The sequence below is a fragment of the Pristis pectinata genome, chromosome 5, assembly GCF_009764475.1.
Source record: "Pristis pectinata isolate sPriPec2 chromosome 5, sPriPec2.1.pri, whole genome shotgun sequence".
NCBI classification, from domain to species: domain Eukaryota; kingdom Metazoa; phylum Chordata; class Chondrichthyes; order Rhinopristiformes; family Pristidae; genus Pristis; species Pristis pectinata.
Genome location: NC_067409.1, coordinates 48,395,402 through 48,422,965, shown reverse-complemented (window position 1 = coordinate 48,422,965; position 27,564 = coordinate 48,395,402). Strand labels below are relative to the sequence as shown.

Here is a 27,564-nt window from a genome sequence, read left to right as displayed (position 1 = left end):
CAATATATGCATGCCAACCAACAAGAACAGTGTGCAACAGATAGAGCTAAACAATCTCACTACCAATGGGTCACATTAAAGCTCTGCATCCCTGCCATACCTATTTGTGAATAGTGGTGGATAATAACACAACTAATCGGAGAAGGAGGCACCAAAAACAAATATCCCCCTCCTCAACAATGCAGGGTCCACCATGCGAGTGCTAAAGATAAGGCTGAAGCATTTGCAGCCACATTCATCCAAAAGTGTTGAGTAGATGATCCTTCTTAACTTCCTCCTAAAATGCCCACCAGACCACTAAAGCCAGACCTCATGAAATCAAGAAGTGGCTGAGAGCAACTGATACCCAAAGGCTATGAAACTAGAAAATATCCAAGCTGTAGGACTGAAGATCAGCACTGCATAACTAGTTGCACCTCTAGCCAAGCTGTTTGATTACAGTTACAATACTAGCATCGACATGGCAATGAGGAAAACTGCCCTGGATAGTTCCTATTCACAAAAAAACAGGACAAATCCAATCCGACTAATCACCATCCAATCAATCTACCCTAAGTGATAGAAGCTGTCGCTGACAATGCTACCAAGTGGCACTTTTTCTTCAATAGCCTGTTGATCGATGCCAAGTTTAGGTTTTCTCACGACCAAAGAGCTTAAGTGAGGTGAGAGAAATGGTCCTTGATATTAACACAGCATTTCACCAAGTGTAGTATCAAGGTGCCCTGGTAAAAATATGAAGTCAACGCATATCAAGCAGATACACACCAATCATTGTGGTCATATCTCACATCAAGGAAGATGATTTTGGTTATCTAAGAACGATCATCAAGTCCCAGGACGTCACTGCTGACATTCGAAGGGCAGTGTCCTTGGCTGGACAATCTTCAGCTGCTTCATCAATGACCCTCCTTTCATCATAAGGTCAGAAGTGGGGAAATTCACTGATGATTGCATAATAGAAACATAGAAACATAGAAAACCTACAGCACAATTCAGGCCCTTCTGCCCACAAAGCTGTGCCGAACAATGTTCAATGCACAATGTTCAATTCCATTCGCAACTCTTCAGCAAATGAAGCATGCCTATATGCAGTAAGACATAGCAAACACTCAAGTAGGGCTGATATGCATGCCTCAAAAGTGCCAGTTGATGGCCCTCTGCAATACAAGAGCCTAATCACCCATTCCACCATCATCTCCCTAGTGGCAGGAAGCCACCATTGACCAGGAAGTGGATCGCTGTCCTGCAGCAAGTGTCTCATCTCTTGACCTCCCAAAGCCTTCCTACCAACATTCAAGTTGCTTGATACCACTAGGGACAAAGCAACTCACGTGATTGATACCCTATCCATCACACTAAATATTTATTCTCCTTACCATCAATTTCCAGAAGTTGCAGTGTGTACCATTGACAAAATACACTGCAGCTGCTTACCCAGGCTGCCCCAATAGCACCTCCAATACCTGTGGCCCCTACCATCAAGGAGGGCAAATGCTTCAGGCACATAGGAACACCTCCACCTGTAGGTTCCCATCTAAGTTGCACACCATCCTGACTAGGAAATGATCACCAGTCCTTCATCATTAGTTGGTCTAAATCCTGGATCTTTCTACTCAACTTCATTGTGGGAGTACCTTCACCAAAATGCCTTCAGTAGTCCAAGAAGGCAGCTCAATATCATGTAGTCAAGGACAGTGAGGGATGGGCAATGTATTCTGGTCTCACCAGTGATCCCAAACCCAGAGAAATGAATAAAAAAAATGCCACTTCTGCACTTATTTACATGCACTTCATAGGGGTTCAGGGATCCAATGCTTCTGAAACTGTGCAATATTGCAGAAATGGAAGGAAATCAACTCATGCATATTGTTATTAAGCTCAGGAAATATTGATAAGCAACTGCATCTAGCCTTAATCAATCGACCTGAATTGCCATTTTATGCTGTTGACTTGTCACCTAGCTAAGGAATTACTCAATGTTACTAATTTAGTAGTCTTGGATTTAGATCTCAGCTGTACTTTAATACACACTATCTAATTAATATGTTTTACAGCGATGTACTGAATTTCCTTTACAACTGTTGTTGCTAATTTTGTGAAGTAAATCTGTCCATTATTTCTTGTTGATCAGCTGCTAGATGTTGCTAACTGCATCAGTTTCTATCTATTCACTGTCTGTGATTTAATATTTTAAGTTGTGATGTTGTGATCAATAAATCTAGTTAGTGTGTGAGATGTCTCATTTCTCCCTTGAAGATTTGGTGACAGTTAGTACATTCAATCAGCAAAGTATGGGTACAGCAAATGATGATTGCAGAAATAAATTGAAATTTCATCCGAACACAGTGTGTAAGTCTGATGAACTGGCCCCCTTCTAGACCTAAAATTGGACTGTAAAATCACTTTGGTTCAAATGTGAGGAGGAAAAACATGGTGTCAAGGATTCATCTGATTCCTTGTCATAAGCTTGATTGGATACTCAAAATCCAGTGCTATTGCACCTGGAAGACAGAAGTAGTGTTATGCATACACTTTCCAAATTTTGCACCAGTTTAAAATCTCAAGAAAATATTTAATCGTCCAATACACCAGGGATGCATCCCATAAAGTTTTCATTTCTTACTGTGGCCCACAGGCAGTTTAAATTGAAGCTTTACATAAACTATTAATGTAGTTTTAAATTTATCTATTCAACCTTGGAGTGTATTTTAGTCCGTTGCTAGATTTCACAATGGATTGTATGCAGTTTGACATGTACCAAGCAGCAATCATGATTTGAAGATTTTTGTTAATGATTAGGGCCATGCCTCAAAAAAGAAAACATGGAATAAAGTCGGGGAGGGAGGTGAACTACAGATCAAGCATGATGTAACTGAATAGTGGAACAACCTCAGAGTCTCAATGCTTCACTTCTGCTTCCATGTTAAAAGAAAGACTTGCATTTACTTAGCAGCTTTCATTGCCTGACAATAACAGCCAATAGAGTGTTGTCTTTTGTCGCAACATAGGACACACAAAAAATTTGTGCACAGGAAGTTCTTCTATGCATGCATCTTATAAGAATCAGAACAGCTGATTGTGGGTTAAGTAATGGAATAACTCCCTTGATCTTCTTGAAAGCACTGCCATGAGATCTTTTATGCCCATCTGAGAGAGGTAATACAGTCTTGGTTTAGAATCACCTTCCACGGTATCAACACAGATATACATGCTCAAGTCTTTCACATGGGACTTGATCCCACAATCTTTGGACTCAAAGGTAAGTATGTTACCTACTATACTATGGTGGTTGCTAAAATATCTTTGAGCCTTTCATTGTTCAAAATACTTACACTATTCAGCTGAGATTGCAATGTCACATTAGCTGCTTCTGAATAATTGGACAAGAAGAAGGCTAAACACACCTGCCACCTAAACATCTTAAATTACATGGTGGGCAAATACACTAAGGAAGCCACAACAATCTATTACTTCTTCAGTCACTGATCTCCCTCAGCCATTTCCAAGTTTATTTAATAGCATAATGAAACTTTCATTGTTCAATTTTTGCTGATGAGCCATTGAAATATGTTGATAAATAGACAGTTGCCTGCATGAAGTGCAGGTGATAGAAATTGCATTTCACGGCACATTTATCTTTAAAGCATTACTGATTAAGGTATAGTTAAAATGCATTAACCTTCATTGATCTATTCTAACTTGGGAATCCACCTATATCTATTTTCAAGATGTATTTTTAAATCAGATCAGTGATCTCTTAATGTCAGTTGAAGTCTAAGTTATTGACAACCATTGGAAATTTTTATTGAAAGGTCACCACAACAAATGCCCTGACATTTTCATTCTGCTAGCCATTAATAACATGCATCCTTGCAAAGAAGAAGTGAAATACAAAAGTTTCAAGTTTTACTCTTCATGAATGACCAGTCAAGAGAAAAAGTAAACAGATGCCAAAGTTTGGCAAAGATGCCAAAAATATTAATAAAAATACTTACCGTGGCCAGCTCATCAAACTTGCCAAAAAGTTCATTTAAAAGTTTAACTAGTTCCTGTGCGGTGCACTGTGATGCCAAACTGGTGAAACCCACTATATCTGCAAACAGGATGCTGGGGAGAGGAAACAGAAATTACATGTAAGTCCCACTTTATCAATTAAATAGCAGATAAATCCAAGGTATAAAAGTGAAGATGTTATGCAGTGTGCCGACTGGATTGTAATCAAATAAATCCTCCATACCATGATGGTCATACCAGGGCATTAAATAGTATCCTGTGTACCAGAATGTTATAACATTAAAAACAGAAGTTGGTACCCATAAAATCTGGTCTCCAAAGATTTGTTGTTTTCTCTAGTGGACTACTTGGAGGAGATTTCCTCCATCTGTAAATTACTCATTGGTGGAAGTAAATGGCAAAAAAGCAAATGGGAGTTGATGGGCTTGCAAGAATTTATAAGTTGCAGAGCTATAGGGAAATAAGGAGGGATGGGACTAATGGAATTGCTCTGCTAGGAGCTGGCAACAACTTGAGCCGAATGAGCCCCTTCTGTGTCATATTATATAAGTAAAAAATAAGTAGGTGTTGAAAAGCACATTAAATTGGCACTGCATTGGGGTCCTTGCAATGTCATACGAGGCTCAAAGGGTCAATATTCCAATTTATACGAACGCAATTCATTGTGTGCAATATAATTGTGAATTCTGACTTTCTGCATGCAATCATGCATAAACCCTATGTTAGCAACAATGCTGTGAATTTTACGATGTAATTTCCACCGGAGTGGCAGCTCTTAGGGTGAAGTTCCAAAAGGTATGGAACAAGTACAATTTTGCATGATGGGGATGGGCACAGTGCATCTGAGCCTTCAGCTTAGGTCATTACAGAATGTTTTTAAGTTCAATGGTGAGACCAAGGATAGAGCAGGAGGTTAGCTGTCCACCTCTGGCCTCCCATGAGCTCCATACTATACTGCAGTATGAGGTGGTGAAATCTAAAACACATCAGCATTGACATAGTGGTTCTCTATAAATCCACCAGCAACCTGTCAGTGTGATCCAGCTCATTGCATATTCTGTTCAATGTTCATTTCAACTCAAGACAGTTACAGGAATACTGGTAGGTTAGCCTCTAGCCATTAAAATTTAACTGCTGGAGCTATGTATATATTAGCTGAGAGATGATGACTGTAAGGCTACACTATCCAACAATTTTATTGTCCATTCTAGGTCAAGGATATTTTGCGACACAGTAACTACCAATTATAGAATAAGCCATTTTCCCCTTCAGAGTCACGTGACAAAAAAACCTGATGTACTTGATATATTCCATTGAGTCATTGTAAAGATACTTGTAAACTGAAACAAAATTTTGTTCAGTTCAATTAATTAATTTTAATATTAAATCAAGACAGAACTCAATCTAATTTAGTTTATCATCAGTAACTTGAAAGAATCATTGAGTGCTAATCACTTATTTAGAAAATGATGCGAAGGACAATGATTGATCCTGGGACAAGGTACACATGCAAGAACATGTTATAATGGGATATACAGTAAATTCTTTACAAATGGAAACCTTGTACAATGTTGGTGATACTCACCAATTATGTACCAGAACTAAGTGGCCAGAAGCCCATCTTATAGTTATCCTTGGACCATCACTCCAATACTAGCAAACTCTAGATGCCAACCAATCACACAGCTCATCTAAGGAGTCTAATCAATTCTGTTCAATGCCACAACTATCGGTGAGAGGGGAATAGGGAGTCAGTCAGGCAGAAGTGTGTGGTATCCACAGCAGCCCACAGTTGTTTCCTATAGCTGATTGCAGTACTCCTGCATCTCCAAACTCCACAAAATGTGAATTTCAGGACTTTTATGTGACTGATCTGTTCAAACATCTAGATGAAAATTGGAATGAGGCCTGTGCCTATTTCATGATGACACAGAAAAGAGACTTTATAACAATTTATCAGTTGTCTAAATGCCATGGGGAAAATGTCTAGAGAACATTAAACTTGCACTCAAATGTGGCCATTCACATCATTGACCTGACCTATACATTAAACTGTTAATCTTTCATTGTGTGCACCTGAAATATTTTGCTGCTGAGACAACAACCTATACAATGATGTGAGCGTTTCCAAGGTTAACAAAACTTCTAAGTAATTAATTTGTAATATTATTCTGAACGACACTCAGTGAATTTAGTATTAAGCCAAACAGAATAAGATGAATCCACTACACACTTCTGTGCATTAGAAACCATAGGTTTACCAACAATTGATTACAAAATTTCATTAATTCAATGAAATCACAGTTGCTTCCGTTTGTTTAATTGGAACCAACTTCAAAAGCAAATTGAAATTACAGCTATATAACAAGGATATTAGCTGCAGGATACGTTGTGTGACACTTCAAGGAGAGTTTTAATATTCCCTTGAACACATTCATGCTGCTTGCACATCTGGATAAATCTGTGAAGAATAGAACTGAGCTGTCCAGTCCTCCAGATACATTCCTAGCTGATTTACCACCACGTTACACTGTGACAGAAACATCTGAACACCTAGATGAGATGGTTAGCATTTGAAATTAATTCAGATTTGTTTCATTTGAAGTTCATAGATTAAATTATTTTTTTGTATGTAGATAATATATTCCAAATAAGTGTATTTCCAATGAGAACAGAAAATGCTGGAAACCACTCAGCAGGTCAAGCAACATCTGTGTAAAGAGAGATAGATCTAACATTTCGAGTCAAAGACCCTTTATCAGAACTGGGAAAAGGGAAAACATAAACTAGATTTAAGCTGCAGAGAGGGTGTGGGGGTGGATAGGACAAAGAGAATATCTCTGACAGGGTGAGACCAGGGATGCCATTGGGATAAGTTGTTGATGAGGGTAGTTAGAGAGAGAAATCACAAACAAAAGAAAATAAAAGATGTGAAATCCGGAACATTTAGAGAGAGAGAGCGAGAGAGAGAACAAACAAAAACAAAGGAACATGAAAACTGTAAAGTATGGAACAGAAGGTAAGGCCCAGCAGGTCAGGCCATGTTAGTGAAGAGAAAAACTGACCTTAAAATCATACGATATAGGAGCAGATTTAGGCCATTCGGCTCATCGAGTCTGCTCCACCATTCAATTCATGGCTGATTTTATTTTTAATCCCATTCTCTCACCTCCTTCCTGTAATCCTTAACCCCGTTACCAATCAATCTCTACCTTAAATACACCTAATGACTTGATCCGCACTGCCCTCTGTGGAAATAAATTCCACAGATTCACCACCTTCTGGCTGAAAAAATTCCTCCTCATCTCAGTTCTAAAGGGACGTCCCTTTATTCTGAGGTTGTGACCTCAGATCCTAGACTCTCCTACTATTGGAAACATTCTCTCCACATCCACTCTGTCCAGGACTTTCAGTTTCTGGTAAGTTTCAATGAGATCCCCCCTCATCCTTCTGAACTCCATCATGTACAGGCCCAGAGATATCAAGTGCTCCTCATATGTTAAACCTTTCATTCCTAGGATCATTCTTATGAACCTCCTCCGGACTCTCTGCAGGGCCAGCAGAACCTTCCTCGGATACAAGTCCCAAAACTGCTCACAATATTCCAAATGCAGTCGAACCAATACCTTATAAAGCCTCAGCAGTACATCCTTGCTCTTTTGTTCTGGTTCTCTCAAAATGAATGCTAACATTGCATTTGCCTTCTTTACTACTGACTCAACCTGCAAATTAACCTTAAGGGAATCCTGAACTAGGATTCCCAAGTTCCTGGGTGTCAACATCTCGGAGGTTCTACCTTGGGCCCAACACATTGATGCAGTCATGAAGGAGGCACACCAGTGGCTCTACTTCATTAGGAGTTTGAGGAGATTTGGTTGGTCATCAAAGACTCTTGCAAATTTCTGCAGATATACAGTGGAGAGCATTCTGACTGGTTGCATCATTGACTGGTATAGAAGTTCCAATGTGCAGGATCGAAAGAGCTGCAGAAGGTTGTAGACTCATCACAGACACAACCCTCCTCACCATTGAGGACATCTTCAAGGGGCGACACCTCAAGGCGGCAGCATCCATCCCTAAGGACCCTCACCACCCGGGACATGCCATCTTCACGTTACTACCATAAGGGAGGAGGTGCAGGAGCCTGAAGACCCACATTCAATGATTCAGGAACAGCTTCTTCCCCTCTGCCATCAGATTTCCGAATGGTCCATGAACCCATGAACACTACCTCGTTATCCCTCTTTTGCACTATTAATTTATTTTTGTAACTTATAGTAATTTTTATGTCTTTATGTCCTGCACTGTACTGCTGCCACAAAACAACAAATCTCACGACATATGTCAGTGATAATAAATCTGATTCTGATTCCTTTTGCACCATTGATTCCTGAATTCGCTCCCCATTTAGAAAATAGTCTACACCTTTATTCTTCCTAGCAAAGTACAGAACCCCATACTTCCCTACGCTGTATTCCATCTGTCCCTCCTTTGCCCACTCTCACAACCCGTCCAAGTCCTTCTGCAGACTCCCTGCCTCCGTGACACTATCTGTTTCCCCACCTATCTTGTTATTGTCTGCAAACTTGGCCACAATATCATTCAGATCATAATTTCCAACTTATATTATCATGGATGGATGATCTACAGCAGAAATGAGCAGTTCTGATGGAAACAGAGAAAGTGAGTTACCTTACATTATCTGAATTTAGTAATGAATCCAGAAGGCAGCAACATACCAAGAAGGAAATTAAAGTGCTATTCCTCAAGCTTATGTTGGATCTCATTGTGAAAAGGAAGGCATGTTTTAGAAAATATATATATATTTTTGATTTCAAGGTATTCTTGGTATGTTTAAGAGTAACAACCTTGTAGTTTTATTACACAGATGTAAAAGGATTTATCTATTGTCAACCAAGTGTGAGTAACAAGATACATGGCTTTAATGTAATAGTTGGATGGATTGGTTTCAAGTGATTTGTTTCTTAGTGTCTTTTGACCCAGAAGAGGCAGTTTAATTTTCAGAGCTTCTGCAAAGGACTACAATCTGTTGCAACAAAGAGAAAGGCATCATGATGGTATGTTTAGTCTTTGGTGTGGGAAGGTTTAAAGGGCAGGAGGCACTGAGCATAATTCATTGAGCACAAGGTATTTTATTAAGCCAACTCAGAAGAATTGGGATTCTAGTCCTGCGAGGACATTTGCACTCTTTGAACAATCTTGGGGGAATTGTGGTGATAAAAGAAACATGTAACCTTGTGAAAACTCTACATTTGTATGTTTAATTGGAATTTTGATCCAATATGCAAATGATCAGGGACTCGTGTTGAATGATTCTCTTGGTGTCAAAAACACATTTTATTTTGTATACATTAAAATTAAAGTGCTTAATGTAGGCTTACTGAACACCTGACCAGCAGTTATCACACTCCCACTCTCCGATTAAATGTTTGTAAACTTGTCATTAATTCTAACCTGTGAAGAAATTGCATGTATCACTGTGTTAATCACTTCATTATCTACCTAATTTATAATAGATATGTTGTTGCCTCCTCCACACCAAAGCACTTATAAAGATGTATAATATTGATGAAATTTCTAACACGAATTTCAAAATTATATTTCAAATGATTAAAGGTATCTTGTGAATAATTCGAGGCTGTAATATTTCTAAAAGGAAAATATCTCAACGTTGTATAAGTGTTTGCAATATTTCCCCTAGGAGGTTATAGTAACATTGTTTTCAAAAGTTATGTCAAATAATTAATGATGCCTATGCCCCCGCATTCCTTTCTCACTCCCACTAGTCCACCCAGTCTCTCTCCCATTGTTCATTTTTTCTACCCCTCCCTCCCTTTGTTACCAAGACTCATTACCCACTTCTGTCTGCCCATCACCTACATACCTATCCACGTGGGTTTCTTTTCCTCCCCCACCTTGTTCCACCTGCCCATCATCACCACCCCTCAGTCTGGTTCTACCTTTGACCAAAAAGCCTCTGTCTCACCCCTCCCTCTCACCTCTTTTATACCGGCTATCTTCCTTCAACAGTCTCAGGCCTGATGTAGGGTCTCGACCCAAAATGTCCACCATCTATTTGCTTCCACAGGTATTGCTTAACCTGCTGAGTTCTTCCACTAGTTTATTTTTTGCTCCAGATTCCAGTATCTGCACTCTTTTGTGTCAACAAATTATATTCATTTACACTAATTTTCCTTCCTTGAGTTTAACATACAAAACTAGTTTAGCTACATTAGCGATATAATTTTTATAATATTTTGTAACTTGACAGCCACCTTGAACCTGAGTTTTTAAAATGTCAGATTATATAAGTTAGCTTCATAATTTACATAATTAATAGAAGCAGGAGCATATTCTGCCATTTAATTAGATCATGGCTGATCTAATTGAGGCTTCAACACCACTTTCCCACTTTTCTCCATATCCCTTAGCTTATCTGTCAATCTATGCCTTGAATATGTTCAATGAGTCGGCTCCACTGTTCTCCAGGGGATGATCCTCTGAGAGAAGAAATTCCTCCTCATCTGTGTCTGAACTGAGCCCCCTGGTTCTAGATACCCCAGCTAGGGGAAGCATTCTCTCAGCAGTCCCTCTGCCTATCCTTCTCAGAATCTTAAATGTTCCAAGATGATCACCACACATTTTTCTAAAGTACTGCTCAGTCTCTCATCATATATCAACCACTTCATCCCAGGAATCAACCCATTGAACTTTTTCTGCATTGCCTCAGTAATTATTATTGAACCTCATCCATAATTATGGAAACCAAAGGTGACACCACATTCCAGTCATGGTTTCACCAGCAACTTGTAAATTTACAGCAAAACTTTCCATACTTTTATATTGCAACCCGTTGCAATAAAAGGCAACATTTCATTGGTCTTTCTAATTACTTGTTGTGCCTGCATGCTAGCTTTTTGTATTTCATGTATTAGGCCCCTCATATGCCATCATACTTCAACATTTTGTAGATTACTCCAATTAAATGATAAATTGTTTTTCATTCCAAAGTGGATAACCTTGAATTTTCCCACATCTTTCAACTTCTTGCCTGCTCATATAACAAATTTATGTCCCTTTGGGGGCTGTTTTCCATCTTCCTCTCAACTTGATAAGCTACTTATCTTTGTAGAATCAGCAAATTTAACTACTATAATCTCAGTCCTTTCATCCAAGCCAACAACATAAATTGTAAATTGTTGATGTCTTAGCACTGATCCCTATGACACCCCACTAGTTACTGATTGAAAATTAACCATTTATCCTGACTTTCAGTTTGTTGTTAGTTGCCCATTCCCTTATTCTTGCCAATATATTACCCCTAACTCTATACTCTTATTGAATGCCTTCTGGAAGCCCAAATACACCACATCTACTGGTTCCCCTTTATTCACCCTGTTTATCACATTCCTAGAGAGTTCTAGAAAATTTGTTGTCTTTGCCATCAGAGTCATACCAACATCTGTAACATCATCCATCTTTATCCCAGCCACAGCCAATCTGCTCCTGATCATCCACACCTTTGTCATTTCCAGACTCAACAATCCAAATGTTCCTCTTCTACCTTCCATAACTATCTGCTCATTCAAAGGCCTGCTTCCAATTTTCACTCTGCCACACTCAATCATTTATCACCTTGCTCCACAAATTCTTCAACTTAAAATATTCCACCCTGTCTCAAATCCTCACTTGACTTACTTTCCCCATCCATCAAACTCATTCCAACTGCACAACTCTGCAAAACTTGGTGCTCCTCCACATCCAGTTTCCTGTGAATAATTTATTCTCTTCAACCCACCATTGACAAACACGTCTTTGACCATCCAAGCCCTAGAATTCCCTCCTAGTGACTCACTGCCTTTTCAAGTCTCTCCTCCTTTAGGATTCAAAATCTATCTCATTGAAAGAGGTCTAAGTCATGCCATAAAGATTAAAGGCATTAAATAAATGCAAATATTAATTGTTATGTTAAACCAAATTAGAACCTTCCCCTCAATACAAATGTCAAATAAACAGTAAAATTACACAATTTTAATGAAGGGTTGTAGATCCAAAACATTAATGTTTCTCTTTCCACAGATGCTGCCTGACCTGTTGAGTTTTTCCAACATTTTCTGTTTTGGTTTCAGGTTTCCAGCATTTGTGTTTTTTTTTTGACTTTCAAAATTATACAATGATCATTTAAATATTCTCTCTGTACACTGATTTTATCCATAATGTATGCAATCAAAATGTGCAGCCTTAACTATCTCAAAGGACATAAATCATAAATATTTCCAAATGTAGCTATGATATTGGAACCAACATCACCAATTTGATATGGTTTACTAGAAAGGTTTATGGCTTACATTTTGCAAGATAGTTTCATAGTCAGAGAGACCTAGCAGCCTTCTCACAGTCAGAACAGTTTTCAAAAAATATTCAGGTCCAAACTTTCAATTTCTGAAACTTCATTCAAGGATAATGCAATGATAGATCGTCATCACAACCAAGTGTGTGACAATGTGAAGTGTCCCAGATAATTAATTACACTGTAGTTGTTGACAAGGGAGGGGGAGAAGATTATAAACTAGTTCCAATGGAACAGGATGCAAAATGAAATTTGCTCTAATAGGCAAAATAAAATATCCATAAACACACTGAAATTAGTAGATAAGGCAAAACAATGTTTGCCTTAGGCACATTTAATCCTGGTATTTATTCTTATATCCATTAATATATTTTTATAGCTGGAAATTTGCTTTGGAAAAATGATCAATCTCTCCTAAAATATGAGAGGTCACTGATATAAGGAAGCATCCCATGTTGTACCCAAATGCTTGAGGTGCCTTGTTTGTTGATATATACCATACCATGTAGCATAGACAATGGCTAGAAGTTTATTGCAATAACGTTACTGATGATTATTGCCATAAATAAATTTATTGTTTGTATAGCACAGCAATGAAGGAGACAATCCAATAACCTTGGAACAAATACTATTATTCAGAAGTTGGTTAGCTCAGATTCATTTGGAGAGACCATTTCTGTCCTTCAATGAATGTTAGATTGCTCTTTATAAAATGGATACCTTCGAATTTAACATCGATCAAATTGCCTTGTTGAGAGTTATCTGTATATTTCCCTTATTGCTTCAGTGCAATATTGGTACATCAGAGATTAATTTCAAAAATGGATGTGATTATTAATGAAGCATATTTTAATTGCAGACTATTTGCTAAATAAAGACATTTATCTCTGTTATAAATAGTCATTTAGAAATGCATAATAAATGCACAAAGAGCATTATTTGATACAAGACACAATCAGCTATTTAGCCACAATTGTTCTAATAGCAATAGATATATTAAACCCATTTTTCCTAATTTTAGTACTATATAAAAAAACTGCATAAAATATGGTTTAAGATGCTTCAAGAAGGGGATATTAAAATTAACTTTATTACAAAAACTTCTACTTCCACCTATGCACTTAACTCAATGCCATCCATAATCCAGCTCAAGTGCAGCAGAAGACATCTCCATGCCCTTGCTGTGTCCAGATTTGACAATCCAAATGTCTTCCTCAGCAGCCTCTTTCATTCTATCTTTCATAAACTTGAAGTCACACAAATCACTGCTGCCTGTGTCCTAATGGATACCAAATCCCTTTCACTGATCATCACTCAGCTTGCTGATCTTTGTTGGTTCCTGATTAAGGAATACCTCAATTTAAAACTTCTTTCAAATGCTCTAATACCTCACACATCTTTACCTCTCCAATCTTCTTCAGTCTTCCAAGTCTCAGAAATACCTGTACACCTCCATTTCTTATAGAGCTGCATACTGGTTACACATAGTGGAGCTACTGCTTTACAGCACCAGCAATCTGGGTTCAAGCCTACCCACCAGTGGTGTATGTGTGGAGTCTGTTTTCCCTGTGACTGCATACGTTTTCTCCGAGTGCTCCAGTCTTCTCCCGCATCCCAAAAACAAGCAATTAAATTAAATTGGCCCTAGTGTGTAGGTGAACAGGAGAATGAGAGGGGGTGGGGGAATGGGTAATTAATTAATGTGAATATGAGTAGAATAGGTTACAAGAAAAATGAGTGGTGGAATGGGATTGCTCTACAAGCCAGCATACACTTAATGGGCCAAATGTCTCCCTTCCATGTTGAGGGGAGAGAGGGTAGATATGGAAAAAATGTATCCATAATTTACATTACTTTATCATTAACAGCCACATCTTTATGTTCCCAGTCTCTAAGCTCTTGAATCTCCTCCGTATACTACTTTGCTTCTCTAACTCTCATCTTCACCTTAGAAACCCCTTAAAACCTAAATCTTTAGCTAAGACATTGGTCGTCTGTCCCAATAATTCCTTACGTGAATTCGTGTCATATTTTGTTTGATAGCACTCCGATGAAAACTTAGGACGTCTTGCTATGTTATTCTATGTTGAACCAAATGATCATGGCTGTCAAAATGACTGCACAGACAAGAGATCTCGAAACTAAACTGTTCCGTTACATGTTCGCCTGAAGACTCATCAGTTAGAGACCTATATAATTCTAATTCTACCTCAGACTATATTTTCCTCAATTTGCACTGATGCTATTATATTTATTTTTATCTACTTTGGTCAGCTAAGCTATATATAATTTATGTTAATTTAAGTTTATATTAGATATCTTTATATTTTTATTAGTCACATGTACATCGAAACACACAGTGAAATGTATTTTTGCGTAGAATGTTCTGGGGGTAGCCCACAAGTGTTGCCATGCTTCCGGCGCCAACATAGCATGCCCACAACTTCCTAACCCGTATATCTTTGGAATGTGGGAGGGAACCGGAGCACCCGGAGGAAACCCAAGCAGTCACGGGGAGAACGTACAAACTCCTTAGAGACAGCGGCGGGAATTGAACCCGGGTCGCTGGCGCTGTAATAGCATTGCGCTAACCCGCTGCACTACCGTGCCTGCCAATTTATGTTTGTCATGTTTGTAATGAACTGTGCTGCTGCTGCAAAAAGCTAATTTCCATGGTATTTATACCCTGGGTATGTATGCCCATGACAATAAACTTGAACTTGAAACCTGAACTTGAACTTGATTGGGGTAGCCTTGAGTAACTTTGACAGGTTCTGTTCACTAAAGAAATAATCTTCAGTAATCTGTACTTCTTAAATGAATTCTTAACACTGGACCATTTAACTGATCTTTAGTAGCTCGTGGATTCCACATATACATAGCCCAGGCTGGAATTTCAAGTGGAATGAATCTTATGCCACAATATGCCATTTGAAATATATAAAATTTTCATTGCTATTCGGCATGGTAGCTCTCACTTGCATTCCAATGTTCTCTGCATTATAAATTTACAGTATGTTGTTATATGGTTATGATGATATGAATTGCTTTGGACTTTCTTCTGCAAGATATTTAGGGCATTAAATTTATCACTCACAAGTAATTAGTCATAAACATAACTGTACACAAATAATAATTAATTGGAGCATTTGAGTGAAAGAGACTAACCTACCTGACATTGTCATGTCTCTGGATGTATATTTTATGAAATATCCTTTCCGGAGGTTTTAGGAAGTCTTCCTTCATTTCCATGGCTACATTTCTGGGTAACAGGCTCATTAGAAGCCTTTCCTGTGAAAAGTTTCAGATGAAATATAAATATTAAAAAAAAATCTGTTTATTTGAGTACTTTGTGTGTCATTAATAAATGATTAAGAAATTATTGAAACTATTTATATATCTATTTTGTAAATATACAAAGTACAGTAAAAATCATTACAATATAAAATTGATTAGAGATGACTTATTACATTGGGTTACTTATCTATGCAACAAAATAACTAACCTATTACGACAAAGATGAATGTGCATCTTAATATCTTTAATATAATAATTCCATGGAGGAAGTAAGAAATTGAATGGGTAGCTGGGCTGGACATATCATGAGTAGAAATTTCAGGTGAAATGCTTACAATGCAGACAACTATACTCCTTTATACGCCGAACAATACCAGTATGAAGTATAGGCCCACTTTTGTGCTTAATTATTCTGTGAAGCACGGCTCTACAAAAGCTACTTAACTGCCATTTCATTGAAAGCAATACACTTCCACAGGCAGCAAGCAGACTAACTCTCATAGAACATGTGTTACACAGAGCCAAGTTAACTGTTCTTAGAAATCTGCTTCTGAGCAGGCCATAACTATATTGATGTTGAGAAATCGAGGGACTAAACATATAGGCTCCACAAGGTTTCCTTGCTGACTGAAATTAGCAGCAAACCTCTACCCTTATCAGGCATCAGTCAATTGGATTGCACAAAAATACTTGTCATATTGAGAAAGCATTAATGGACCTTCCAGCTAATGCAAAGTAGATCACAAGTGCAAACAACTTTGTTTTCAATTTTTTGTGACTCCTAAAGAAGATTCCCAAATTTGGAGAGAGAGAGCCACATCACTCCTGGGTTTGGAGTTCAACACTTTCCTGAGGTTAGACATCCTTGTGCCAGAATGTTGTAATTAGTAATGTCCAAATATTCAAGTTGATGACATGGGGCTGTGTTGTCCCACCCCAGAGAAAAGAACTATCATGATTCAGTGTATTTTTTTCAGGAGCATTCACAGTGAAGACAAACAGGAGCAGTAGAACTCCAAAAATCATAAGCATATGAAGGGCGTGTATTTGAATATATGTATTCACATGCCCTTCAAAAAGAATCAAACTTCAAGTTCTTGTACATGCTCCCTTTCCCTTATCATGCTACTTATTGAGAATTGGAATATTTTAAAAAATATTTTATCCATATTAATACTTGCATTACATAGTTTAAGATCATTTTATGCGCTCACTATAGCAATTATCCAAACTGCCAAACCCCGGATAATATTGCATTGCATCTTACCAAATATCTTTTTATTAGTCACAGTGTTCTAATCAGTAAATATTGTACTTAAAAGGCATAAGATTAACTATAGACTTGATTATGGTGCCCAAGTGACTACCTGCTTGGCTCACTTTCATTTGTCATGTTATACACTGACACCTTAACAGTCATACTTTTCATCAACTAATTCTGCTTACACTGCTGCTTTGAAAGGGAAAGCCTTGGAAAAATTAGATTACTTGTTTTATTTTATTGGATTAGTCTTATTTCCGGGCTTAGGACTGTAACTTTATTTTATCAATCTGTTGCTGTAAAGACTTTACTTAATTTGCAAATAAGTTATGTTGTAGAAGTGCAACATTATCATTTAAAGGCATGTGCAATAATTTTATAACGCTTGTTTTAAAGACATATAGTCATAAAAACTGATAACTGAGAAGACAGCTATTTGGTTCACTGTGTCTGTGTTGACACCCATCTAAAGCAATTAGAATTGTTCCATAGGCCTATTTTCTCATGTGTTTCAGATTAATCAAATTGTATTTAACGGACCAATGGTCCATTGAATGTGTTGGAAATGACAGCTCTTTGTATAAAGAATTTTCTTTTAACTACTCCTCCTCCCTTAGTAAATATTCTACATTGACAAACCTGTAGCATTGTCTCACGAAGTGAATAATATTCCCATATTTACATTAACATTTCACTATGTTGAACAGTTAATAAATCTCATTTACACCTTCCATGACATTAAAAAGTCCCAATATTGCATCTCTTCTTACCTCAGAATAAAACAGTCAATTGTTTAGTGAAAAACATGATGAGACCCTGCCATATAACATCAGATACATAACAAAACAGAATTGGCAACACTTAGATATCTGTGAAGAAATCAGATATTTGGTTTGTAGCCCTTATTGAATATGTTCACATCTATAAAAAGTGGGGATTTCTTCCTTATAAAGAGTGGCATATAGGCCACAAAATTCAAAGCTTTAACTAGCATGTTCTCCACATTGGTGCTTAGTGTGTGGTTCACTGTGTGCTCCCCAGCTTTTGTTTTCATTTTTATTGCATATTTACAGCATCTATAGATGCTTATGTTTGTTTTTCTAAAGTGAACATTACAAACCGTACAGATATTTTGCAACGCTGTTTTTATTTGTCAAGAAGTAAATGTCTTGATATCCAAAAAAAGACCCGTGGGAAGGGGGAAAAATGAGACATCATAATGTGTCTATGCATTTGAACAATGGGACGTTGTATGCAGTAGATTTACGTAGGTTTAGATTAAATTTAACCACGACAATTAAAAAGATTAATTTAATCAGTGGTAATAACTTTTGTGAGGGTGCCTGCCATTTCCGAAGTCCGCCTTTATAGTTTCAATCTGACGGAATATTAGAGACATTACCTATTCTCTCTCAATGTCTCGCTATTTAACGACTTTCATTTTTTATTTATTTGTATGTTTGATCATTTCAATTAATCTTATGGTTCCACTGTACCTAGGCATTCAATAGTATATTTCCGTTAAACATATTGAGAACTTGGTTGCAATTTACTTAGTGGGGTCATTCCCTTTATCACAAACATCTAATTCTTTTTTTTAGCTTCTCTTTCGATTGTATCCGGAGCCAAATTTACTGACCTGTTTTTCGTTTTCGTCCTCCAGGCGGAGGCGCTCCTCGATGCAGTTCCTCGCCTGGAGAAAGGCTTTCCTCTGGGCTCTCTCCGTCAGGATCCTCACAAACACGCCGGACATATTCACGCTGGCAAATAGAACAGCATTGGCCACAAGCTACCGAGGGGACACAAAACACTTAATACAATCAATCCCTTCGCCTGAATCTCGTTATCACTAGACGAGAAACAGAAGCCAAGAAGCATATTTAGCTTTTTTTTACACAATGAGTACAACAGGTGCTTTTACACACGCTCGCCCAATATTGTTGCTGATGAGTAGGTGCGAGGGGTTAACATGGGCTAATAGTAATTTTATGCACCCTACTTCGCCCTTCCGTTTACGTGAACACACACGTTCTGTTCAAACCAGGCTCTTTATTTTCTGTGGAGCCCGATTCAGTGACATCGCTGGACTCACGTTGTTCTGAACGGCTCATCCACCACTGGAATCCAAGTATCCCTGACCTTTTGACCAAACTAGAGCCCACCGCCTTCCTAGTCTGGAATGCCTCTTCGCAAACCGCCCTGAGATATTTTCAGTCCGGCGGGGGGACCTCAGAATTTGCGAGAACTGGTCCCGCAATTTCGCAGGATTCATCCTGAAATGAGATGTGGCAAATCATTTGAAAGTTGATTTGAGGGCACGGAGGAGAGAGTTAAATCAGCAATTAGTAACTGGTCATGGCCAAAAGCTGCCCCGATCGTGTGCAGAGGGCAAGCACAGATAGATGAGATGATTGGGATAAATCAGTGCAGTGCCCCAGGTTAACAAAAACCCCAAACAGTCTGGCCTCTGAATAGACCACCGGACTTTTGGTGACAGCAGCTAACACTTAGCCTTTACTTAAACTGCTTTTTACGGCTTAATCTGCTGACTGCGGGAATGGCTCTAATCATTTGGTTTAAAGAGGGCTGTAGGTTTAACAGATGGCTGAACTCTTTTGGCCTGCTGGTGTGAAGGGTTAGTGCCAGTCCACACGGGCCTGAGCACCAACCAATTATTTCGAGACGGTGGACAAAGCCTTTGTCATGTGGTGGAGTGAGTGTGCGAGGGAAGACGGGGTGACATAAAATTGGTGCCTGTGCTCAGAAATAGGGACTTCCATCAGAAAAAGGAAATAATGTAAATGAAAGTGTAAGTTGATCCATCTCTCCATGCAGTTTGCGGTCTTAAAACATTACCTTGAACTAAGCAACAGCTCCAGAACGTCTCTCTCTCTCATTGAAACGACAGGGTTGGAGAGGCTGGCTTGTACCCTTACAGTATCCTTTAGAACTGGGGATATCTTTCAACATCTCCCCACCCCCAAACAAAACTTGGCGAAGTCTTTCGGAGTTGATCGAAGGACGCCAAGGACTTTGTTCTGAAGTCCCGCCACAAAGGAAGAGGTTTCTTCTGGAAAAGGGGACTTACCGTGCGCCAGAGCCTCTGCCTCCTGGAGGTGACCGAGGTGGCGGTGACGATGATGTGGGAGACGGCCACCATCAGCCCGAAGATGATGGCCAGCAAGGTCCGCACCGGCACCAGCGAGTAGGCGACGAAAGTGACCAGCATCAGCTGCCACATGCCGTGCTCGGGGGAGGTCGGCGGCTCCAAGCCGTAGGCTCCCAGCGAGAAGGGGCAGCACAGGAAGGAGAAAGTGAAGGCGAAGAGCAGCGTGAGTTTGACGATCTGCTGCAGCTGGGTGACCTGCAGGTACTTCACGTTGGTCACGATGAAAAGCGACACGAAGATGATGCAGTGCACCGGGTGCGAGCCCTTGGAGATGGTCAGGCTGGGGCCGGACATTAACTCCACGATGGCCAGCGTGGCCGTCATGATGATGAGCACGGCCAGCGCTTTGAGGGTGGCGGTCTGCTCCAGCTTCAGGTTGTAATTCTGGAAGAGAGACTCCAGCTCCTTGCAGTCGAACTCGTCCTCGCAGCCTCCCGTGTCCAGAGGCAGCCCCGAGACGCACGGGCACTTCTTCCTTCTTGTCTTGACTTTGCGGAGCGGTGCATCCTCCATGGCATTGCCATCCACATTAAAGAATGGAACCAAAAGAGAAAAAAAACGAAAACACAAACCCCTGCTTCCCCTGCCGCCTGGCACCGGTCCTGCGGATCTGCCCGGCTCCTCAGGCCGTTCAGAATGGCTTCGGCGCTTGCACCCCCCTCCCTCCCACCCACCCACCCCCTCCTGGTAACAGCAGAGGAGGCGAAGGCTCAGAGAGAGAGAGAGAGAGAGAGGGAGATAAAGAGAGAGGGGAGGGGGACAGAGAGCAGGGTGGGGAGGGGAAGGAGAGCAGATGAGACACCCCCAAAGAAACAAACAAGTTGGCAATTTCAGCAGCGAAGCGGCAGAGGCGGCAGTGGAAACTGGTGAGTGGTTCGCCTCTTCCCCCTGCTAACACAGACACAGAAAAAGAGAGGTGAGAGCAGAGAATGATCCCATCCTAACCAGAGCCTTGTCACCCAGGACAGATTAATGACGCCTGCGCACTGTCCCCCTACACCCCCCTCCCTCCGCGACAACTCACGTCTTGGCACCAGGGGCAGCTCAGAAAAGGCGAACCCCGAGCCTTTCTCCCGCAACAGCAGCAATCCGGTGTGCAACAGATCCGAACGCCCTGAAACATCAGCCGGCGCCCAGCATGGACTTCTGACACCGCCACAAATGGAAGAGCCGGGAAAAGTCAAAGCAACACCCGGAATAACACCAGACCCCGGTTTGCAAGGGAACTAAAAATATGCCGCCCAGATCGTGCACGCACGGAGACATCTCTTCAAATTCAAATATATCATCTCTCGTCTCCCTGCGCCGTGAAGCCTTAGCAGTAAATGCTACCTAAATATTGCAAACCTTCGCCCGCTGCTCTTTTAACTACGTAACGTGTGTTCCAAACAAATCCTAAGTATAACTAATCTGCGCCGAACCCTTTGTAGGTCATATCCATAGATGCAGCCGTGTTGAATTCTATCTTTAACTCAAAGCCGCAGGATGGAGCTGTCTTCTCAACACTGTTGCTTCACCGCCACAAGCCAGCCAAGTGTTTGGGATGTTGTCTGTGTCTATTTCTTACCCTGTGTGTGCATGTGTGTAAATATTTGCTTTCCATCTGAAATCCTAGTTCTGGGGCAACGGATTTTGTTTTCGACCTGATTTGCTACTGGTCGTGTGACCAAAGGCAACTAAAAATAAACATCCCGTCCGTTTTGTTTTCTTAGTAATGCAGACCCGGTTCTCCTCTGAATTAAAAGCAAAGCACTACTGCTTCCTGTTAGTAATTGCTCAGAGAGCATTCGAAAGAAAACTACTTAATTACATTGTACTTCGTGAATAAAATGACAACAGTGAAGGCGCAACCTGATTCAGATAGCTAGCCGTGGCAGGGTACAGCATTTGTAATGTGCTTGTACTACAGGGAAAAGATAATTAAGTAAACGGATTAAACACAATGGGCAGTGGGATCTAGATTCGGGAAGTCTGGTATCCTCCCAGAAGGAGGTTACGGTTTATAGGTAAAAGTGGAAAGAAGGCACCACTGTGATTAGCAGAAGGCAGAGCAAACCTGCGCTGTGCTCCTAATCTCTTTCCATGTGAAGCCTAATCTGGGTCTGAGAGACAAATCCGGTCATGTGAAGAGAGTGGCCGTCAATTGCTTGGTAAACGCCACCAGCAGATGGTTTCTGTCAAATTAGTTTGGACGTTTTGTTGATTTACTAAAGGACATGTTTCAATGACAGCGGCGCATCTCTGCATAATATTAACTTCTGAGTCTAATTGATTTCCAAGGTGTGAAGTCGTTATTTTAAACAGTTAACGGCAGGTGGTCAAGACAAGAACAAAGTATGGAACCACCTTGCAAATCAGCCTGGTTCAATTTAATATTTAGCAGCTTAACATATGGAACCTCGCCACTATTACTATAATGAACAACATGATTAAAAGCATCGCAGCCAGATAACTCCCCACCAATAATGCATTTCCGCTGAGAAAGGCATGCACCAATTGTGCATGTTCTGATCCCCCCAAAATCGCAAAATGCTTTACGGCCAATGAAGCACGTTTGAGGCGTGGACACTGTTGCAGGAAAAGTGACGGGCAATTTATGCCCAGCACTTTGTCGCAAACAGTAAGGTGACAATGACTATTTTATTTGTTTTACAAATGTTGTTTGCGGGAGAAATATCGGATTGGATTCATGTCTTCAGAATGGGATTTGAATTGTCTTGAAGCAGAGCTCCACGTAATGAATCACAACTATCTGACAGCATGACATTTCCCATAAAGCAGAGCATTTTAGAATGTGAAGCCTTGATGCAGAAAACTGGAGTTATGCGGAGACTAGTGAGTCAAGAACAAGAACTAATTTAAACTGCTGCATCTAAAATATACAACTGTCTTATGTGCAGCACAGTGCTTCTTGAATACTGGCACTGAATTATTGAACATCTCATTTTCTCCTATATTCTATGCTACCTCTGTCATGTAGATTAAGTATGATTATTATGTTAGGGTTATGTGATGAAGGTTTCTGCATCTACCATTCTTTCAAGGCAGCAAGGTCCACACCCACATAAACCTCATCTCCTCACTAATCCTTCCATCAATTACGTTACATCTTTGCACCCTGTTTTTTCATCACTTTGCTAAAGGAAATGTGTCCCAAATAATTACTCTGCCTAGGCCTCCTCATAATTTCAGACACCTCAATTAAAGCACCTGTCATCCGCTCAACATGCGCTTGTTCAATCTTTCCTCATTGTTAAAATTTCTCAGTCTTGGCAATGTTTTCATTGATGCAGGTTACTTTAATGTGCATGTGATAATGGAGCTGCACTGTGAATGCAGGCTACAATATTTGAGGCTTGTGTTTGAGTAAGCATGGAATAAACTCAGGGATTATCATAGAGAGGGGCTGGTAGATTAGCACAGAGTGGGACCATGGCCCTCCCTGCCTCAGTAATACAGTTTTCAGGCCAGTCCTGAGCCAGAGGCTAAAGTGGTCTGCACATGTGGTAGCTGAGGAGTAGCCTTGAAGTTTGTGAATGATGGTGTTTTCACTCAAGAAGGGTGAAGGGGAAGTGAAAAGATATCACATTACTGTGGAGTAAGAGGTGTTGTTCCAAGTATGTGATGGAGTAGAGAAAGCATGACTGTACACCTGGCCAAGGAAAGTTTGATGCTGAAGCAAGGGGAAAAGTGACTGAGAGATGGGGAAAGGGTTGGAGGGGAGATGGGAGAGCGTTATGTGTAGCAATGGGGGCTGAGGAGCAAGAGGGAGGACCATCAACAGCGCTGAGGGAAGGAAGGACTTAGGGGAGTGCAGTGAGGGAGAGAGAGAGTGGGATAGGATGTAGTTAAGTGCATGTGTATTTATGACTGCTCACGTGTGTGGATCGTGTGTATCTGCATGTAGGTAGAGTATGTGTAGCGGTGTCCTCATGTGTTTATTAAGATCTTGCTCTATCAAGACCAAATATCACCTGCAATGGCCACCTATATTAAAAGGAATTACGTGTAGGCATCCCCCACTTATTGAAGCAAGCCATCCTGGAACATAAGGCACTGCCTAAGGGAAGAGAAGATTAAGTATTACAGAAGTCAGTGGATCCTTATAATAGAAGCAAAGATGACCGAAATGGTCAGTAGGTATGACTCCCTAAAACTGAGTTCCATAAACCAGGAGAAAATTGTTTCAAAGTTGATAAAGTAGAGATACAGTAAGCTGATTGGTTGGCATATTATGTCATGAGATCTTAATTTGAATCCAGCCCAGGTTGATGAAAGAAGAATATCTGATTATTTGAAGAGAGTAGGACAATCTTAACAAAGTTTATCTGCAGTATTAAAGAATCACAAATTGGTGCCAGTAAGCACTGAATTGGCAATGTTAGAAAAGCCATGAAGGTGGCTGTGTGGGAAGTGAAAAGATATCACATTACTGTGGAGTAGGAGGTGTTTCTCCAAGTATGTGATGGAGTAGAGAAAGCATGACTGTACACCTGGCCAAGGAAAGTTTGATGTTGAAGCTAGAAGACAACATACATGCTTTTACTTATTTCACATTTTCAATAATAAACCAATACCAATATCAATACACTTCGTGAATTGATGTGGGGTAATGCTGTAGAAAGTTAATGAAATATTTGTCTATGTTCTGTGTTGCTTTACTCACCTTCGTGGATTCAAAAAGAGTAACTGTGAGAATAGAAATCAGAATATTTCTTCAGATAAAGTTACCGGAGATGCTCGAAGTTCTCAGTTGGTCAGGCAGCATCTGTGAAGAGTGAAGCAGGGTTAGTGTTTCAGGTTGATGACTTTTCATCACATCTGGTGTAAGCAGTAGCAATGACCACACCTGAAAGTAAGATTCTAACCTGGTGAAACTTCACCGATGGATTACATAGATGCTAACTAGCAAAAAACATGCATGGTCAGAACTAAGTGATACCTCAACCAACTGATCAGAGCCAAGATTTTGCAGAACTGTCACACTTTCTTGTGAACGGTGCTGGGCAATTAAATAGTTAACATGAGGCAGAGCTCCAAGAATATCCCCATTCTCAGTGATGGTAGAGCCCAGGATTCGAATACAAAGACAAAGCTGAATCATTTGCAATCAGGTGCAGCTGGAACTTTTTTAAAATTTTATTTACAACATGGTAACAGGCCCTTCCGGCCCAACGAGTCCACGCCGCCCATTTTAAACCCCAAATTAACCTACCCGTACGTCTTTGGAATGTGGGAGGAAACCGGAGCACCCGGCGGAAACCCACGCAGACACGGGAGAACGTACAAACTCCTTACAGACAGCGACGGGAATCGAACCCCGATCGCTGGCGCTGTAATAGTGTCACACTAACCGCTATGCTACCGTGCCGTACTTCTGAGTAGATGAAACATCTTGACCTCCTCCTGAGATCATCGCTATCACAGAAACCAGTCTTCTGCCAACTTGATTCACTTCACATGCTATCAATAAAGGACCAGGAATTTTGGGTGCAGCAAAGACAATGGGACTAGATAACATCCTAGCTGTAGTACTAAAGTTTTATGCTCTAGGGCTAAGATCATCTCCAGACAAGTTATTGCAGTACAATTACACTGGCATCTCCCAACAATGCAGAAAATTGCCCAGGTCTGCCATGTCCACAGTAAAAGGGACAAATCTTTTGCACAATTAATGTACTCTCAAACATTAGTTTATGTTGTCAACAGTGTTAGAGTGGTATCTAATAAGCTGTTCTCTAATACTCATTTTTACCAGAACAACTCAGTTTCAGACCTCATCACAGCCTTGGTCCATGCAAGTACTAAAGAGCTAAATTCTAGGAGTGAACTGGAAGTGACTGCCCTTAACATCAAAGCAACAAGTGTAGGATCAAGAAGCCCCAGTAGCCCCATGTCTTTTGCCTCTGTTTTTACTATGGAGAAAGACATGAAGACTTGGGAACTAGGGAAAGTTAATGAGAATGTCTTGGGGATAATCTGCATTACAATAGAGGAGGTGCTGGACGTCTTAAAAGGTATGACAGTGGATAAATCTCTATGGACTGACCAGGTGCATCCAAGAATACTGTGGGAGGTGAGAGAAGAAATTGCGGGAGCCCTAGCTGAGATATTTGCATCATCGTTAGACATGGGTGAAGTGTGGGAAGACTGGAGGGCAGTGAATGTTGTGCCTTTATTTAAGAAAGGTGGCAAAGAAAAACCTGAGAACTATAGACCAGTAAGCCTAATATCTGTGGTAAGTAAGTTACTGGAGTGGATTCTGGGGGATAAAATATACATGCATCTGGAAAGGCAGGGGTTGATTATGGGTAGTCAGCATGGCTTTGTGTGTGGGAGATCATGTCTTACGAATTTGATTGAGTTTTTTGATGAAGTGACCAGGAAGATTGATGAGGGCAGGGCAGTGGATGTGGTCTATATGTACTTCAGTGAGGCCTTTGGTAAGGTTCCACTGTCATCTTGGAATTAAGTTCTCACTTCTGTCCACTGTAAAGTAACACAGTGCCACGAGGTCGATTCAATAAAACGCGTTTATTAGCAGTGCACTGCTAAGGAGAGGTCTCTTCAGCACTCGTTAAGAGTCGTTTTCCGAGGTCTTTCTGTACAAAGGAGCAGACAGAAATTTATATAGATATTGTCAAGCACACTTAATACATGCGGTGCCGCGAGTTTCGGTCAAGCCACAGAGATCCCGAGACAGACATTGCACCTATTGTCCAGCATAATTGAGTTATAATCAAGAAATTCAAAGACAGGTATCACCCCTCATTGTTTAGGACAAGCTTCCCAATCGTTGTTTATTGCACCCAGTATTCCTATTGTCTAGCATAACGGGACTGAAACCAAGGTTTCGGACAAAGTAATTAACACCTTATCCATTGAGTCAGCAGCTTGCGTGCTCTTGCTTGCGAGGTATTTTTTCTATCAGCTATAGGTATAGTGACAGTTTTTAACCCTATACTTCCTCATTCCCTCCTTTTTATCATTACATGATAACCTACAGTGGCGCTGAGAACGGGGCCGAGAGTTTATTAATAAGGACCTTGCAACAGGTACTTAGACAGCCCAGCACCACACAGCATACTATTATAATAACGATTAGCCTCACTGCTCCATGCAGCAGGTATGATGCCCACAATCCTCCTAGTAGCCACCCCAACCAACCCGTCCCTCCTGTAGGTCCCTGCCTAAAGCTATCTACTTGCTTCTGAATGTCCTGAACGGCATGGGAAATGTTGTAGGACTCATCTCTCACATTGGTGACACATTTGTCCCCTACTATGGCACGTACTCCTCCCTGCTGAGCCAACTGGTAGTCCGCAGCATACCGGGTCTACTGGGCATAAAGTTGAAGCTCCGCCAGTTCCCGGTTCACTGCCTCCAGGCCCTTCATAGTACTGTTTCCCAGCGCAGACAGTCCACAAATAAGGTAGTTCCGGTTTTTTGCGG

General features: G+C 40.4%; 1 protein-coding gene across 3 annotated transcripts in view; it reads right to left on the bottom strand.

Annotated features, from left to right (window-relative positions):
• Positions 1-20,989, bottom strand: part of LOC127570410 (adenylate cyclase type 1-like) — a 176,984-nt gene extending 155,995 nt beyond the window's left edge. The window contains exons 1-4 of one of the 3 annotated variants that reach the window (XM_052015965.1): positions 20,032-20,989; positions 18,583-18,732; positions 15,558-15,676; positions 3,996-4,107 (exon numbers count right to left, since the gene is read on the bottom strand). In XM_052015965.1, the coding sequence (XP_051871925.1) occupies positions 3,996-4,107; positions 15,558-15,676; positions 18,583-18,732; positions 20,032-20,625 (975 nt within the window). In that variant the 5' untranslated portion in view covers positions 20,626-20,989. The remainder of the gene's footprint in view (positions 1-3,995; positions 4,108-15,557; positions 15,677-18,582; positions 18,733-20,031) is intronic. The other 2 variants (XM_052015967.1, XM_052015966.1) reach the window with 2 other exon arrangements.
• Between the last annotated feature and the right edge of the window lie 6,575 nt (positions 20,990-27,564).